Below are 17815 nucleotides of genomic sequence, written 5' to 3' on the forward strand. Positions count from 1 at the left end.
GGTTTGGAGCAGAACCTCCACAGTTCTGCAGGTTTGGAGCAGAACCTCCACAGCTCCGCAGGTTTGGAGCAGCTCAGGTTGCTGCTGCTGCTGCTGCTGCTGCTCCCATGTCCAGGAAACAGTGCATGGATTAAACGTAGCTGTGGGGCATTTCTCCCGGCACGCTTTTATCTGCCCTCCCCGTGTTCTGACAGGGCGTTAAGCGCCGCTACCCTTTCCGAGGCTCGGCTGCACTGACAGTCGTTTAACAGCGTATTTGTTCCTAAATCCGACAACGCGTCCCCGGTTGCAGCCGCCACTTAACCGCGGCAGAAGCTGGAGTGATTATAGAGAACGCATCACGGGCGCTCGGCGGCGGCGGCGGCGGCGCGGAGCTGCTGGGGGACGCCGCGTTCGGGGCCTGTGCATTAATCAGCTCCCTGGTTTCAGAGCGCGGGTCATTTGCTGAAGCAGTGGGGGGCATTAGCGCCGTTCGTCTCGGCGCAAACATCGTAAATCAAACGTCTGCTTGGTTTTTGTTTTCCAGCGCCGGGGCTCCGTCGAGCGTTTCCAAACAGCAGGGAAACACATTTAGACTGAGGGTGTCGCGGGTGAAAAATCGAGGACTTTGCGCGCGTGCGCGCGTGTGGTCTCGGCACAATTTATGACACGTTTGTTCCCCGTTCATTCAGAATCCCAATTCAAACACAAATAAACAGCAAACACACGGGAGGTCATGGATTATTACTAGCAGCAGATTCAGCATCCTTCCTGCGCGGTTCACATCCCGTCTGCCTCTCTCTTCACATGACTCACGCCGCCAAGGCGCTGAGTCTGCTTATTATCCCCCATTAATAACCCGGATCAGACACACGCGCACTCCCCAGCTGGGCTTTGTTGCGAGTTTCCTCTGAGGAAACATCAGGCTGGAGTTCATCACAGCGATAGCGGCGCGCCAGAGGTGAGCGGCGCAGCGGTCCTCGACCAGTGTGGGCCTGTTGACGAGGAGCAGGCTCCGCTGAGGACGGGACGGCGGCACGTAGGCAACGGAGCGGGAGCATCCTGTCCTCATTAGTCCCAGAGAAGAACACGGTGTGTGTGTGTGTGGGGGGGGGGGGGTGGGGGGGCTGCATGGCAACCTCTAGGAAAAGTGCAGAGGAGGTAAAAGAGGGAGGATTCAAGCTGAGAAGGGTCAAGTCCACACACACACACACACACACACACACACACACACACACACACACACACACACACACACACACACACACACACACACACACACACACACACACACACACGTGTTCTACTGGTGGCTGCTTGTGCGGCTACAGAAGCGTTTAGGGAGCGCTAAAGCGCTAACAGCCTTATTTATACCTTCAATAAAGCGCCGCGTAAACAGAGGTCTTAATAAAGACGGCTCCGTCGGCGCCTCCACGCTCCGGCGTGCGCAGGGAGAGCGCGGGCCGTTTACACGGCCGCAATAAAGCCAGCGCCGCCTGGGAGGGTCGGGTCCGACTGTGTCACTGGTACAACAACACCCAGAGCTTTATTTACTGTTGTCTACAGGCCACAGACGTGTCGCTCGAACGCCTCATTTCCCTCCATTCATCTTTAGTGGAAGGAACCAGGAAACTAAGTGGGGGAATATCTATATAAACGTACATATTTACATAATTAAAGACAAAAACCGCCGCCTTTGGCAGCTTGAAGGACACTCTGACGATCACAGACGCCTCGATGGGGAAAAACAAGCGTGGAGGAGAAGGACCTGTTTAACATGGTGGGTTACTTCTAAAGCGTCCACGAGGAAACGGGCCTGAATTAAGAGCACGTGGAGCGAATTAGGCTTCAAGCAGAACTGAGACAATAGAAAAGATTAAAAAACACAACTTTTGCCCGTTTCCATATGAACGTGTGTTCCCGATCACAGGATCACGGCGGCTCTCCGCCGCCGCGGTGGGTGTCTTTCATCAGAGCAGCGACGGGCGCCACATGACGACATCAGCCCGCGGCGGAAACTTGGAGCGTGTTTATGGTCAGCGTTGATTTAATCACGAGTGATGGACACATCAAACTCAGAGGGGGGAGGGGCTGAAAGGCCGAACAATTCAAACTCCTCCTCTGTCGCGGCTCATTTTCTACAGCAACCTCTTCATCCTCTCTCCGATGGGTCGCCGGGTCCCTGGTTCTGGAGCTGAAAGGGGCCGGGTGATGTTGGCACCGCTCCACTGCCAACAGCCGGCCCGGTCCGGGGACGTTAAAATTATATCTAATGAGGTCTCAGTGTGTCAAGAGTCGCAGCGGTAGGAGTTGTTAACGCTGGGATTTACGGGCTGAGGGTTTGTGGGGGCTGTTGGACTCCGTCTACTGCTAAATACTTCTACTTTGTGTACTCGCTCGCTCTCTCACCTTCACTCCTTCACTGTCACACGAGCCTGATGTCAGCACATAACCGCTCTATTGGACAGAGAGAGAGGGTTCCCCTGGGCTCAGCAGGGGGTTCATGCGTGGGTGACGGCGCCCCGGGTCCGTGGACCTCAGCAACGAGGCGCACGGGCTCCAAAGGTGGAAAACGTATCACTGAAAAGCTCTTTGCTCCTTTAAGTGATCCCAAACGCATGCAACAGATGACCCTCTGTGACCAGACGAAGGAGAAGACGCCGGGGGACGTAAGCTCTGGTGACCTTTGACCCCTCCGGGTGCGAGAGTCCGATGGAAAAGTGCAGAGGTGGCATCGAGTTTCAGCCTGTGAGGGTCAAACAAGTCCAGCGCTGCCTCTCAGCAACACATGCAACACATGTTGGGGTCACATGAGCTCAGTGCAGCGTATTCCCCTCCTCCTGCACAGAAGCAGCAACTGGTTGATCAATCTGTCCTGATGGAACCCTCCTCAGCAGCCGCACGGCTCTTAAATGTTTTAAATCCTTCATCTGGAGCATGTGAATCCATTCATAGTAAAGAGACGCTAAATTGACTGGAGAGGACGCATGGCGGCGATAACGTCTCTCTGGGGGAGGACGCCGTTTGCTAAAGGACTGTGTTGTGTGTTTTTTTTTTAACTCGGGCCAAAAATATATTCTCAGCTCAACTTTCATTTGTCTGAGCGCGCGGCACGCGAGCCGCGTGCCGCGCTTCAGGCGCAGACGGTGCAGCTGGCTGCGAAAACGCCGGCTGACGCAAAGTGTGTCAGCCGCTCACGAGCGATCCCCGGCCGACACGAAGGCTCCGGGAGCGCCGCCGTCAAATATTCATGCAAACATCACACCGCGTGGAGACTGACTGGCCGCCGTCCTGCCTCAGCGGCCTGCGGCTCCAAGCGGAGCGAAAGGGGGCACGGAGCGGAAGCGGCGCCTCCCAAATTCCTACAATATTCCTGAATAACAAGCTGCAAACTGGGAGTCGGCGTGTTTTAGCGTGAACCCAGTGCTCCCAGTAAACATTCACCCAACGCGCCTAAATCACCCCCCAGCAGGTGAATATGTCTGGATGAACACATGGAAAAATGCATCTGATGATAATGAGCTGCCGATGAATAAATGAACAACTTCCTCATGCTTCAATTGCACTTTTACGCATTTCGCCCATGCTGGTTATTAAATTCCCTAGACTTTTCACGGCTGCCGGCGTCTTCAGCTGTGGAAGTATTCAGTGGGCTTCAGCACTCACACCTACGGGGGCGTGGGGCACCGGGGAGCGACATGTCGCGAGCCGCAGCCCAGAGGGACGGCTTCACGTAACAAGCGCCCATTCTTCGCTCCAACGCGACAACCGCGTCCGCATCTCAAGTCCAAACCAACAATGTGAGTCATTTACGCGCGTGAGAGAAAGGGAATCGCCTCGAGTGGAGCCACGCGTTTCCGAAGGGAGTTGGAGCAGCATCAATTATACAGCGCGTGGTCCACGCCGCGCTGGATTGGATGCTCCGCGCGCGCGGAGAGGATAAGAGGAGGCCTGTTTACGCTGGAGATGTTTCATTTGGCCAAACATGTGTTAGAGATCTGTAAATCTGCTGCTAACAAAGGCTTTCATAAAACATGATGCATCCACAGGCAAAGAGTACGTGCAGCAGCCGACACACACACACACACACACACACACACACACACACACACACACACAGAAGGGGGGGTGCATACAAATACATTTTTTCATGTTTTGCCCATTTATGATTAAGACAATATTAACTATCTACTACTTTTGCGCATGAGTGTTTTTAGGAAAAGAGGACATTTAATTGGACCCCTCGCATCTTACCTTCAGCAGGTCTGAGGAGCGCACCGTCGCACACCGACAGGGACACGAAAAAAGCCTGAAGTGCCGTGAAAATAACAAACTTCAGACCGCCGGGGTTCATGGTGCCCGGCGGGAGCGCGCGCGGCCGCGGTCAACGGGCTCACTGCGGCGCGATCATCGCACAATCACGGCCCCGCAACAGCTGACGCGCCGGAGCGGCCCCCCCCCCCCAGCCCCAAAAACCAGGCGAGTTTCTGCGACGTGGAGTGGGAATGACCGTGGAAATCCCGAGCACAGCGGATGCGCCCCGCGCGCACTTTCCCCATTCAAAGACGCGGAGAAGTCAAAGGCGCGCAGACGGAAGAAGTGGAACGACGGCGCTGCCGCTGCCGCTGCCGCTGCGCGTCCGTCGAACGGCACCGATTCCGGGCAATTACTAGCGAGATGTGTCTTATGAGTGAGAACCATGTGCTTCAATGAAACCTCCGCGAGGTCCTAAAGGCACAAGGAGCCCCATGTTTCCCAGAATGGAGAGAAAGGCGACGACTTCCGGTTAAGCCTTTCAAAGCAAAACGTTTTAGTATAAAAGTTAAAATACGCGTAATACTTACAAAAACAGACCAATATGACCTGTATTTATATATGTTTTAGTATATGTTCTATAATACGTAAAATGAAAACTGGGTTTACAAACCGTGCAGTGTAGATTTTAGTTATAATTATTTTAAAGACTGTATCGTATTTCGGTATTAAAGGTATTAAAAAGTTGAGATGCTTCATTTTGAAGACAAGTCGTTTGACTTCCGGCTGCTCTCTTAGCATCTTTGCTAACTTGACATGCGCACATCATCCCACAGCCGTCACTCAGCTCTTATAAGGACGCTCTACATGCTGTTGTTCAGTCGGAGGTGGCTGGAATTAACCTTGTCCTTTGATTTCACTCACTAGGAGTTTTGCTTCCACACGTTCAAACACAAACGAGTACATTTAATTTGCTTGTTTGACTTTTTAAGGTCCTGTTGCAAAAATAAACACGATGTGAGGCTACAGCTCATTCCAGCCAGCTTGAAAGTGTTTGCATCCAATAATGGAAAGCAGGCTGGTTTCCCGGGGGCATTTCTATTCCCCCAGGGGGAGAAAATTAACATTTAGCATTTCAAGTATCCTTCAAAACCGGTAAAGTCACAGCGGTAGATACTGATGCCTCACACAGTTTGAAATGAGAACTACAGGGGGCCGAGTGTCACGGTGTTCAAAAACTGCAATATCTCGATTTGATTCTACCTGCATCAGACGTGAATGAAAGTCAAGGGAATGCATGCTAATGTCACCGGAACCCAACAAATCGACTGGAGGATCCTGCGAAAAGCTGGATTTTTTTCCTCTTTCTGTTGAGAATCAGCGGCTGCTTGGAGGAGGATGATAGGTGCAGGGAGCGCCGTGTGCTAGGACGCACGGTACCCTGCAGGAAATCGCCGCTTTATGGAGTTTAATGGAGCTCAGGCTTCCAGCGATGCTCAGGAACAAATGTTGCAGTCAAGTAAAGCACATTTCGAAATATCTACATAAACACAAGTCACATGAAATACATAACCTTCAACATTTATAGCACATTGCATTGTAAAGGTGTCTCTTCTCCAGGACAAACAGCTGCATCGCGTGATAACTTTAACTTATGGCCAAATAACTGTTTACGACTGAGGAAGTTTCTGTTTTGACGACTTATTCGGTGAATAAATCCATTCTCTATCGCGCTGCAGTGTCAGGCTTCAGTGCATCATGGGACAAAAGCTCCTTTCTAATCAGCACTGTCCTTTAGCAGGGCACTGCCAGTGAGAAGAGGTCACATTCCTCCATCTTCCAGCTAATAGCTGGCACTGAGTGATGACAGAGCCCACTTCAAGCTTCCCTGTGCTATTAGTGGTCTAATGAGGCCGGCGGTGGAGGGCCGTCCTGGACGCCTCCGTCGAGCACAACGAGCTGCGTGCGATCATGGGAACGCGGCCGCGTGAGGACGCTTTACGGCGGCGGCGGCTGCTTCTGCAGAGAAAGGCGATTCGCAGCCAAGAGTAAAGATGAATATCATACTTGACCGCTTCAGACGTCCCATCAGCCGAGTCCCTGCGGAGCTGGAGTGTAACAAATAACAACACGATGGGGATAAAGAGGCTTTTTTATCAGCAATCGTCTCCCAGGCGCTGGCAGAGAAACACGGAGCTACAACAAATGGGACGCGGCCTATCAACATTTTTTATTGTGCATCTGACAGAACATGCGAGGCGAACAGCAAAACAAGCTATGGCAGTGATACAGCAAATGGGACGACGTTACACAAGACAAGCCAGCGAGGGTCAAAGGTCAACTAGAGCTGTCTCATGACCTACATTGATTTCTTAGCATCAGACTCAAAGGTCAAAACGCCGGCTCATCGGTCCGTCATGAACACTTCAGGCTTCGTCGCATCATCATCATCATCATCGTCATCATCGCCGCCACTAATTCAGCTGTTGCTCCTTTGAAGGAGGTGATCCAACAGTTTCTGCAACAACAACACGGTGTTGTCAGTGGACGGTTCCAGTCCTGACACATGCCCACGTCAGTAGAGCAGCCGGATCCCTTCCACCCTCTCACTCGCAGCGTCCGGGCTTCCAGCTGCTGTTTGAGGGCCTTCGGGATCGCCTGGCACCACCCCCCGTTTTTCCCCTTCGTTATCTGCCACAGCAGCAGTGTGTGGGTGGAAAGGCTGTGTGTGTGTGTGTGTGTGTGTGTGTGTGTGTGTGTGTGTGTGTGTGTGTGTGGGCACCGGGGCTCTGTCTGCCACTGAAGGGCCCATTGTTTGACGTAGAGCTCGGACCTCATGCACTCGACACAATGCCGCTGTTCACAGTTTCTCTCCACATGCGGAGAAAGCGTGCGGGCGCGGAGCGAACAGGGCCGACTGGAATTCATGGAGCAAATCAAGCCCTGTCCTCTAGACGGGGTCATTATCGACCATCACAACAATAAAACGACAAGGATTCTTAGTTAAGATTAGCTTTTCTCTCCAAACTGATTAAAAGGGGGCGAGAAAGGAGCAAATATTAGGCAGCAGTGACCTCTAGTGGAATAATAATGAACTGATTTGGGTTTAGATTTAGTTAAATGACACTAATTGACACAGGCTGCAAAGTATTTCCCTCAGGTCACAAACCCTCAGTCGTTCTGATCATGCATTGCTATTAAAGGTGTTAAATGTGCCCCGCATCCCTTTCAGCCTGTCGTTCTTCATCTCTCACCTCATGTACTGGACCCCGTTTGCTCCAGGATTTTCAGTAAATAAATGACTGACAGGTGATTTCAAGCCATTATTTCCAACAAGCGCGCTGCTGTGGAAAAGAGAAAACGCCATCTCATCAGCGCAGCACTTTAGCGTCGGCCATTACTGCCAAACGCTCGCTCCTTTGCCAGGTTTAATTGAGCTCGCAGGAGAAAGGTGTGTTAGCGCTTGTTCAATCGCCTGTGGGTCATATACACAATTAATGTTCTGTTCTGTTCCGCAAGTAAGTACTTGTTAACACTGTGGCAGGCTGCTTTGAGCTTGTTTGCTTTATTCCATATTTTAAGGGATTTGGTGAATCACTGCCTCTTTTTTTATTCATAAAACTTCGGGGAAATCAAAATCGGCAGCTCTGACTCCTTAAATAGGAGAAGACGAAGACTGGAAGATTTACGAGAAGGACTGATCATTTTTCGTTTTTCATAGAGGAACATTATCAGTTTGTAGCATCAGTACTTATACTTATACTACATATACATAAGTATATTCATCAAAAACACATTTGATGTTTGGACTATGAATAATTAAACCCCATCACTACATCCTCTACACTGTGAGACGAATTTCATCATGTACTAAACAAAAAAGCTTGATTTAAAATGAAATCTTCAATGCAAACATTCCTTTTGTTTATTGCGCCTGGATTTAATTGCTTCATTTGCGTCGCTTTTATCAACAGACAAACACAAACATTATTACCTTTCTGAAAAGCGCCACTTTCTGCCGGTTGCTCAAAAGCGGCTCGCTCTTCTGCTCGTCCTCCTTCTTCCCCGTCACCTCCTCCAGCAGCCTGAGACCAGATCAGTCAGTTTCATGAAGACACTGGTGATGGAGCCACAGACGGGAACAATGCAGTGACTGCTAAAAACCCACCGCTTGGACCCGAGCTGCATCTCTCCACCATTACCGGCTCCATCGCTGGGATTTAAAGCGTTCTCTGGAGACGTGGACACACGCAAACAATGGTGAATGCGTTGAAGCTGTGAATGATTCCATAGCATTTAGACGTCCCATGAACTGGACGCCAGCGCTGAGCCACTACGGCCAGTAGAGGGCAGAAAGAGCTGCAAAGTGCTGCTCATGAATCTTTAAAGTCTGGATGGTTCACGGTGAAGCCAGAGACTCATCCGACAGAAGTTACACAAGGAGCACAATGACGTTTGAAGGTCACCGTGTGCGTCTCCGATGCTGAGGCCCCTGAACTAGTCCTCGCCGCTCCAGGACTAGTTGAGGTGACACAGCAGACTGTGTGTCTGTGCTGTAACATCACATGAGGGCGGATCCGGCACCTTTGAGGGCGGCGGCGCGGCCGCGGCGGGTCCACCTCTGCTCCACGGCTCCCGTCCGAGGTCCCGATTCCCTTCTCTCCCGTGACCTCCGCTCCAGCTCTCGCACCCGGCACTGGGACCGCGCCACGAAGTCGGGCCTGGACCTCTGCAGCGCCTCCTGCCAAAAGCAAAGACGTCCCTCTGGTTCCCTCTGACAACACACATCTCCATCTCTGGACGTCCCAGGGGGCTCTGAACGCACCTGGAGGGAGACGGGGGCCGGTGACCCCTCAGGGCCCAGATCCAGGAGTCCAGCAGGAGGCCGACTCAGGCCGCCATCAGGGCTTTTCCTCTCATCTGTCACTGGGGCGAACAAAGCAAACAGTTCCAGTGTGGAGGGTTTTACAGGACACGCTGCACATTAGGAGGCGCGAGTACCTGCTTCTCCCTGTGGAGAGGTCCGCTCCGTCTCCGGCTGCGTTGTCTTCTTACTCAGTTGCCGTTGGAGTTTGATGTTTGCTATGATGGCGGCCGCGTTGAGGGCGAGCACTTCCTCCGGAGTCTGACGCGAGCGGGGATCTGAGAACGCGGGGGGCTTTGATGTTACTGAGGTTGGAGCAGAACTGTGACATTGGTTGTTTTTGAGCTGCTGGAACGCAGCTTCGTGTGGAGGTCGACTGTAGTCGGCTGAATCTGAATTACGCTGCCTCGGGCCTCGCTAATTAAGTAATGACACTCTTAATGAATGTGATTAAAAATAATTATTAATTTCACACAGAGAAAAGACATCATGAATTAAGAAAAACACTCGCCCAGTGGAAAGACCCCCCCCCATTGTACCAGTTTACCTGAATAGTCAGCATCCAAACAACAGCCTCAGCTGCTGTTTTACCTGCGCTGCTCCAGGAAACAAGAAGTGTTTGTGTGTCTGTGTTTGTGTGTTTGCTTGCTTCTGCTGTCGCTGCTTCCTTGTCCGCGGCCGTGCTTTCCCCTCGTCGCTGCCGGTCGAGGCCGACGGCCGCCCGCCCCCACCAGCCCCACGCAAATGGTTAACTGTAACCGTAAACGCTGCATTGCAGGGTTTACACACATCCAGATAGTTTATTTTCACCACCTTCAGCGGCTTGTGATTTATCTGCCTCCCCGTGTGCTGCCAGTGGAATAGATTAGACACACAAAGAGGTGTGTGGGAAACTGAAAGGAGGTGAAAATGAGACGGCATCGCTAGGTGCCAAAGGGGCCTTTGAGTCAAGGCATTGTTGTTTGACATTAGTGCAGAAATCCAGCGTGACTGCCTGCTGCAGCAGATAAAGGAGACACCCCAATAGCTTCTAATAGGGCTTATCAATAAGTCATCAAAGGTGAAAGACAATATCAAACTCTAGAGATCGGCCCCAGAATGAAACAACTTGAAGCTCCAACACAACAGGCGCAGAGGAAGTGTATATTTAGACACTGCATCCTTTGAAAGCGGAGATCAGAGACAGGAGGAGTCAGTGCTGACAGGGAGACAGTGAGACGTACCTGGTGCCTCGATAAGAGTTAAACAGGGGGGTGCTCTGCTCCCTGGAGCCTCAGTGTTGTCGCCCACTGGCCGACCGGCTCCGCTGCTCGTCAAGCCGCTCACGCTGGGCTCTGGCGGAAGGTCCAGGCTGCACTTCCTGGCTCCGGGTGGTGGCGCGGCGTGTCCCGCCCCGGCGCCGTACCAGCTCAGCGGCCGGACCGACCTCCGTCCCACAGCCTCAGGAGGGGCCTCTGGGGGAGGGGGTGCCGCGCTGGGAGAGGGGTGACTCAGGACGATCCTCAGAGTGGATCTCTGTACGGTTCCGCCTGGGCCTGGCTGGGCAGGAGGCGCCCGTGGAGGCGCCCGTGGAGGCGCCTGCTGCCTCTGCGTGGACTCTAGTTGACCCTGAGGCCCTGCGTTGAGCTGAGGACCGCTCCACGTGCCGCTGTCTGCAGACACTCCCTCCGTGTAGCTGTGTCGGCACCTCTGCCCGCGCTCGCTCACCTTGATGACCGTCGCCTTCCGCCTCAGGACCACCGCGTCCGCCGCCGCACGGGCCGCGCCGCGCGTCACCCTCTGCTCCTCGACCTCCGCTATGGCGGCACCGCGCCGCACCGTGACCCGGGGGCCCGGCGGGTCCGCGTCCCCGGGGAGGCTGGCCGACCGGCCCACCTTCCTGGAGGAGACGGTGAGGGAGGAGAAGGCGGCAGAGCTGGTCTGCGTGTTTGTTGTGCACAGAGGAGCCGTGGCCCTCACGGGCAGCACGCCACTTCTCCCGTTGAAGGCGGTTTGAGACTGGAGCGCGTCGGCGGCGCTCGGCCCTGGCGGCGGCGCCCGTCGACTCCAGGGCGGAGCCGCGGCCGCCTGACGGAGGGGCTCTGGGCCGCCTGCTGTCTTCCTGTCGGGGGGCTCCGTGGCCGGGGGGCCTCCAGGGGACACAGGCCCTCTGCTGCTGTTCCAGCCCCTCCGCAGCACCTGCCAGCTCACAGGTCTGTCGCCCTCCGTCGCGGGAGACCATCGGTTTTCCGGCCTCTACAGATAAAAGAGATCTTTAATTATGCCTGGAACCCCCACCCCCCCCCCCCCCCCCCCCCCCCCCCCTCTGCTTTGTCGTTGTTAATGTTATTGCGAGTGTTTCGCCATTAATCAAGACAATAAAACAGATGCTTTGCATTTGGCTGTTTTCAAGAAGACGGAGCGTAACGGAGCATGACGCAGATTAGGACGGCGACGTCTCTCTAACAGCAGGTCAGCTGTCTTGTCTGTCCTCAGGCCTTTGCTGTTTGTTCCTTAGTCAGATGACTCTCCCCGTGCTTGACACAGTGAATGCCCCGGTGGCAAAGCCAGCTCACAGCGTGACTTATCCCTCACAGAATAACAATGAGGCTCTATCTTCAGCAGAGGAGAGGCAAAGAAGCCAGGGCTCGGAGGTTCTGACGGCGCCGATGGGGCCCGGATGTGTGTGTCGCGTTCAGTCCCGTCACACGGGATCTGACAGCGCCGCGTCGAGCAGGTACCTGTTCAGGATCGGGAGGCGTCCCTGCGCCCGAGGAACCCCGGCCGGCGCGGCGCCGCTCCGCGTCTCCATCTGTTCGGGCAGAGCAAACGAGCGTCACGCGTCGGTCCGGCTGCGCGTCAATGACGCCGGCGCCGTGCGGCGGATCCGACTCCGGCCCTGAGTCGCTCCTCTGCTAACTCAGGAGACGCCGCAGCCTGACAGCGCTGCCTTTCAGCCCTGACTGAGACGCTATCGCAGCCCCGTCCCCGCCTGCCCGGCCCGCTGCTGTCGCCATGGCAACCGCCTCGCCGTTCGGGATAACCCTTGAACGCCGCGCAGATAATCCGTTGTGTTTTTCATTTTTTAAAATGACAACAAGAGATTAGGTGAAAATTGCACCACTTAGCAAATGTGATTATCCGGCGTCTGCCTGTTGTGCTTCCCCTATAACAAAACCTGCACCAGACTGGGCCCCGCTGAAAGAACTCCTGTCATTACATCCTCCGACTGCTCTCAAATATCCCCGAGGAAAATGAAGAAGTGTGTCCATATGGCAAAGACCCTCTGAAGTCTCCACCCTCCCAATTTATTCTTGGTGCTAGTGAGCTTTATCTAAATGGTTAGTGTGAGCAGAATAGGAATTGGCCAGCCCGTCCAAACATGAAGGCCCTCAGTGCAAACCATCCAATTTTATTATCATTTGCTCATTAACATCCGGCCATTTTAAGTTTGTTAAATGTGGCTTTTATGGAGGGAGAGGGCACCGAGTGTCTGCCGTGAGACCTTGAGTCTGATTAAAACTTTTGCCGGCAACATCCACAAAGGCTGATAAAGAATCATTTGTTGGTGAGTAACGGTGGCTGGATCTTCAGATTTGGAGTTTAATTTGGTTTCGGATGTGAAACAGCCGATTTGACTGTGGCTGAGCAGTGAGCAAACAGCCATAAGAAGGTCATCCCTACGTTTGAACAGACGTGTTAGTAGGAACAGACGCAACTGAGAGCATATGAGAAGAGAAACAAGACTGTACATGTACATTTAAGGTGCACACTATGCTTGATTTGATTTTAGCAGCTGAAGCCTTGCCGGGAAAATATATGTATGAACAAGCAAAGGGTGGAAAGATCAAACCTCAGATCAAACCGCGAGTGTGGGACTGTCACGTTGAAAGATTAACACCCTTTACCTTCAGTCTGAGTCGCTGCTTATCTAACCTCCCCTCCATCCTCCTCACAGCTGCCGCGCTTTGTCTGCTCCTCAGGCCTCATAGCACGTGGTTCAGGGCTGGCTGGAATCCATCCAGAACACCATGATCAGTCAGTCAGTGAGTCAGTCAATGAATCAATCAGTGAGTCAGTCTGTAAGTCAGTCAGTGAATATGTCAGTCAGTCAGTCAGTCAGTGAATCAGTGAGTGAATCAGTGAGTCAGTCAGTGAGTGAATCAGTGAGTGAATCAGTGAGTCAGTCAGTGAGTGAATCAGTGAGTGAATCAGTGAGTCAGTCAGTAAATCAGTGAGTCAGTCAGTAAATGAATCAGTTAGTCAGTCAATCAGCCAGTCAGTGAATCAGAGAGTCAGTCTGTAAGTCAGTCAGTGAATAAGTCAGTCAGTCAGTCAGTCAGTCTGTAAGTCAGTGAGTCAGTCAATGAATCAATCAGTGAGTCAGTCTGTAAGTCAGTCAGTGAATAAGTCAGTCAGTCAGTCAGTCAGTCAGTGATTCAGTCAGTGAGTGAATCAGTCAGTGAATCAGTGAGTCAGTCAGTGAGTGAATCAGTCAGTGAATCAGCGAGTCAGTCAGCCAGTCAGTCAGTCAATCAGTCAGTGAATCAGTGAGTCGGTCAGTGAGTGAATAAGTCAGTCAGTCAGTGAATCAGTCAGTCAGTCAGTTAGTGAATCAGTCAGTCAGTGAATCAGTGAGTCAGTCAGTCAGTGAATCAGTGAGTCAGTCGTTAAAAGAATCAGTCAGTCAGTCAGTCAGTCAGTGAATCAGTCAGTCAGTGAATCAGTAAGTCAGTCAGTGAATCAGTAAGTCAGTCAGTGAATCAGTCATTCAGTCAGTCAGTGAGTCAGTCAGTCAGTGAATCAGTAAGTCAGTCAGTGAATCAGTCATTCAGTCAGTTAGTGAATCAGTGAGTCAGTAAATCAGTGAGTCAGTGAATCAGTGAGTCAGTCAGTGAATTAGTCGGTCAGTCAGTGAATCAGTAAATCAGTCAGTGAATCAGTCGGTCAGTCAGTGAATCAGTGAGTCAGTCAGTGAATCAGTCGGGCAGTCAGCGAATCAGTGAGTCAGTCAGTGAATCAGTCAGTCAGTGAATCAGTCAGTCAGTCAGTCAGTGAATCAGTCAGTTAGTCAGTGAATCAGTCGGTCAGTTAGTGAATCAGTAAATCAGTCAGTCAGTCAGTAAATCAGTCGGTCAGTCAGTGAATCAGTCGGGCAGTGAGTCAGTCAGTCAGTCAGTCAGTCAGTCAGTCAGCCAGTCAGTGAATCAGTGAATCAGTGAGTCGGTCAGTGAGTGAATAAGTCAGTCAGTCAGTGAATCAGTCAGTCAGTCAGTCAGTCAGTCAGTCAGGGAATCAGTCAGTCAGAGAATCAGTGAGTCAGTCAGTCATGAATCAGTGAGTCAGTCGGTAAAAGAATTAGTCAGTCAGTCAGTCAGTCAGAAAGTCGGTGAATCAGTGAGTCAGTCAGTAAATGAATTAGTCAGTCAGTCAGAAAGTCAGTGAATCAATCAGTGAGTGAGTGTGTCAGTCCCAAAGTCAGTGAATCAATCAGTGAGTGAGTGTGTCAGCCAGTCAGTGAATCAGTAAATCAGTCAGTCAATCAGTGAATCAGTCAGTGAATCAGTAAGTCAGGCAGTGAATCAGTCGGTCAGTCAGTCAGTCAGTGAATCAGTGAGTCAGTCAGTGAATCAGTGAGTCAGTCAGTGAATCAGTCGGTCAGTCAGTGAATCAGTAAATCAGTCAGTGAATCAGTGACTCCGTCGGTCAGTCAGTGAATCAGTGAATCGGTGAGTCAGTGAGTCAGTCAGTGAATTAGTCAGTCAATCAGTCAGTGAATCAGTGGGTCAGTCAGTGAATCAGTGAATCCGTCGGTCAGTCAGTGAATGAGTGAATCAGTGAGTCAGTCAGTGAATCAGTCAGTCGGTCAATGAATCAGTAAATCAGTCAGTCAGTCAGTAAATCAGTGAGTCAGTCAGTGAATCAGTCGGGCAGTGAATCAGTCAGTCAGTCAGTGAATCAGTAAATCAGTCAGTCAGTGAATCAGTCAGTCACTCAGTGAATCAGTCGGGCAGTCAGTGACTCAGTCAGTCAGTCAGTCAGTGAATCAGTCAGTCAGTGAATCAGTCGGGCAGTGAATCAGTCAGTCAGTAAATCAGTCAGTCAGTGAGTCAGTCAGTCAGTGAATCAGTCAGTCAGTGAGTCAGTCAGTCAGTGAATCAGTCAGTCAGTGAGTCAGTCAGTCAGTCAGTGAGTCAGTCACTCAGTGAATCAGTCGGGCAGTCAGCGAATCAGTGAGTCAGTCAGTGAATCAGTCAGTCAGTCCGTCTCTGTGAGTGTCTGAACGAGGCCAGCAGCGTCACTGCTGCAAGCAGCTGATTAGAGGCAGGTAAACTGTGCAGCAGGTCAGGCCTGAAATAAGCTTGTTTTCCACGCGGCTGAGCCGGACCCTGCAGCTGCCTCGCAGCCATATTGGTTCTGGCACTGATCACAAACTAAACATCAGTGGAAACAGAACCTTTGTGCGACGCTGGGAATTGTCTGCTGTTCACAGGTGACACTCGAGGCCTGCATCATTTGACGGTGTGGGCGAAGGCTCCAAGGCCCGACGAGGATTCTGACTGTTGATAAGACTTGGAGCTGAAGCAGCAGAAACTCCAGCTGTGTGGCTTGAAGCGCAGCCGTACGCACCTTCTGCCGTGGGCGGCGCTCGTGACCTCTGAAACACGGGGGTGATGGGCTGCTTCACTTTGACCTGGAAACAACAACGTATCACAGCCACATATCAATAACGGTACATTTAGGGCAAATTTCAAATGACTTCACCTTCTCTGCGGCAGCAAAAGGTTAGTGCATCAGTCGACAGCGGCAACGTATTGATTCTCAAGTGATATCAGCTGGCTGTGAAACGCTCCCCTTGAGTTCCCATCAGCTCCTCTGCATTCTCCGAGGGCGCGGGGCTCAATCTCTGCCGCCGCAGCTCCGAAGTGAGTCGCGAACCTTTTGACAACGCGGGGATTTCCTGCGGAGCGAGCTGTTTGTGTGTGTGTGTGTGTGTGTGTGTGTGTGTGTGTGTGTGTGTGTGTGTGTGTGTGTGTGTGTGTGTGCAGCCCATTACACAGCACTTTACCTTCAGTCAAGCAGAGCTCCCGCTGTCTAACTAACATGAGAGAATCACAGAAAACAGCCAACGAGCGTTGAACATTGTGAGCATACTGTTGTGTACGGTGCATTTACCTGCCCAACAGACGGGTCCGACACCACGGTCACTCTGCTTTGGACCGGCAGCCACCCGGTCCTGACCTGGCTGAGGCCGCTGATCTGGGGCTGCTGCTTCCTCGCAGCCTGCACCAGACGAGCCCGTTCCCAGCTCCCTCTGGCCTCCGGAGGAGCCAGGAGGCCGCTGTGGAGGGACTCCAGGCTCCCACACTGGGTGCAGCTCCCGCACGAGGACGAGCGCCCGCCGAGGGGGGGGGTCCCCGGCGGCCACGCCGCCCGGGGCCCGGGGCCCGCCGGAGGGTCGCCCCGCAGCCCCCGCGGGTGCTCCAGCCAGGCGTCCAGCTGGCGGCCGTCCACGGCGCTGCGGGGCCGGGGTGCGCGTGGGAGGCGGGCGTCCTCTGGAGCCCCCCTGCGGAGAGCCATGGCCGTCTAGATGCCGGGCGGCATCTTTGTTTCACATCCGACATGATGAAGAGAATGAGCCCTTCGTTTTGCTCCACCCCACACGTCAATCATAGAGCTGTGACTTACCGGTGAGTGACCACCCATTTGTTTTCACCTGCTTCCAAGTCTCTTCTGGCCTCTGTAAAGAGTCTCGGTCCTGGTATGAACTAGGTGGTACCCACTAGTACCGTCTCCACCCATGCATGGAGCAGTGAGAGGGATGCTTTAACGGACAAAGGACTTACTGAGCATCCAGCGCAGAGGAAGGCGGGCTGAAAGGAGCACAGCTCATTCACGGGTCGGTTCTTACAGTAACAAGAGCTCCATTTAAAGCAGTTTGATCGGTAAAGCTGAAAGATCAGATCAAACTTCCTGATAAAAAAAAGATTAGACACCACTAATGAGCAGATTATCCGCGTTACACAATAATTCACTTACTGCCTTAGAGCGCGGCTTTGTCGGAGTCCCCGTTTCAGCTCCTCGCTGTGATCTCGTGGTCGCTGGCTGGTGATGAGGCGCAGCTATCCTCAAGCCTCTATTTAAACCGTGTGACTTGGGCAAGGCCGTCTTTGGAAAAACGGACCAGTGTCCTGCTGGAGAAATAACTGGGAGTCACGTGATGTCCCACAATGCATGAGTGGAGGGTATTTACAAAGCAGAAGGATTCGCCCGAAGCAGAAAGCAAGCGTTTGCTGCATATTTAATTTAGAACTGATACAATTTCTTCCCAAAAGCTTTGATGTTTAATGAATTTCAGGGTTTCTCAGTGGATTCACAGCACCCAGATGTCTCTCAAAGCGACTCAGTGGAGTCACATTCTCTGGATATCTTTCCAAGACGTAGATAAAATTGCAATAGTTTAAATATCGACTGCTCTGATTAGCTTTGAGACACCTTTCCAAGGTGAGAAACGTGCGGAGTGTGTGTTTTGTCTGCTTGCAACATCAGCAACATATTAAGCAAGGCTAATAAACTATGATGGACTTTAACGCTTGAATGCGGCAGCGCCCCCTGCTGGTCATACGCCGATGTGGCAGGTGATGGAAAGACAGCGTGGGGTTTTCAAACTCACGAGCTCTCCAGTGATATGATGCGGCCACGGGATGCAGCATTGTGCAGGCAAGAAGAAGACCGATC

General features: G+C 52.4%; 2 protein-coding genes across 5 annotated transcripts in view; both read right to left on the reverse strand.

Annotated features, from left to right (window-relative positions):
* The window catches only part of LOC114845872 (disintegrin and metalloproteinase domain-containing protein 12-like), a 39560-nt gene extending 34876 nt beyond the window's left edge, over nucleotides 1-4684 (reverse strand). Inside the window, exon 1 of the mRNA XM_029134427.3 lies at nucleotides 4234-4684. Within this exon, the coding sequence (XP_028990260.1) occupies nucleotides 4234-4333 (100 nt within the window). The 5' untranslated portion in view covers nucleotides 4334-4684. The remainder of the gene's footprint in view (nucleotides 1-4233) is intronic.
* Nucleotides 4685-6444: 1760 nt separating this feature from the next.
* Nucleotides 6445-17270, reverse strand: c19h10orf90 (chromosome 19 C10orf90 homolog). 4 transcript variants are annotated; one of them, XM_029135562.3, is made up of 11 exons: nucleotides 17117-17270; nucleotides 16253-16950; nucleotides 15707-15770; nucleotides 11818-11888; nucleotides 10321-11332; nucleotides 9235-9375; nucleotides 9059-9159; nucleotides 8818-8974; nucleotides 8402-8465; nucleotides 8228-8318; nucleotides 6445-6751 (listed from the first exon to the last, which is right to left on the reverse strand). In XM_029135562.3, the coding sequence occupies exons 2-11, from the start codon at nucleotides 16655-16657 to the stop codon at nucleotides 6713-6715; spliced, it is 2145 nt and encodes a 714-aa protein (XP_028991395.1). In that variant the 5' UTR covers nucleotides 16658-16950; nucleotides 17117-17270; the 3' UTR covers nucleotides 6445-6712. The 4 variants fall into 4 exon arrangements, with proteins under 4 accessions (XP_028991395.1, XP_028991394.1, XP_028991392.1 ...); XM_029135561.3 differs by having other exon boundaries at nucleotides 16253-17028; nucleotides 17117-17265; XM_029135559.3 differs by having other exon boundaries at nucleotides 16253-16681; nucleotides 16766-17259.
* Nucleotides 17271-17815: the final 545 nt, after the last annotated feature.

The sequence above is a fragment of the Betta splendens genome, chromosome 19 (assembly GCF_900634795.4).
Source record: "Betta splendens chromosome 19, fBetSpl5.4, whole genome shotgun sequence".
Lineage (NCBI taxonomy): Eukaryota > Metazoa > Chordata > Actinopteri > Anabantiformes > Osphronemidae > Betta > Betta splendens.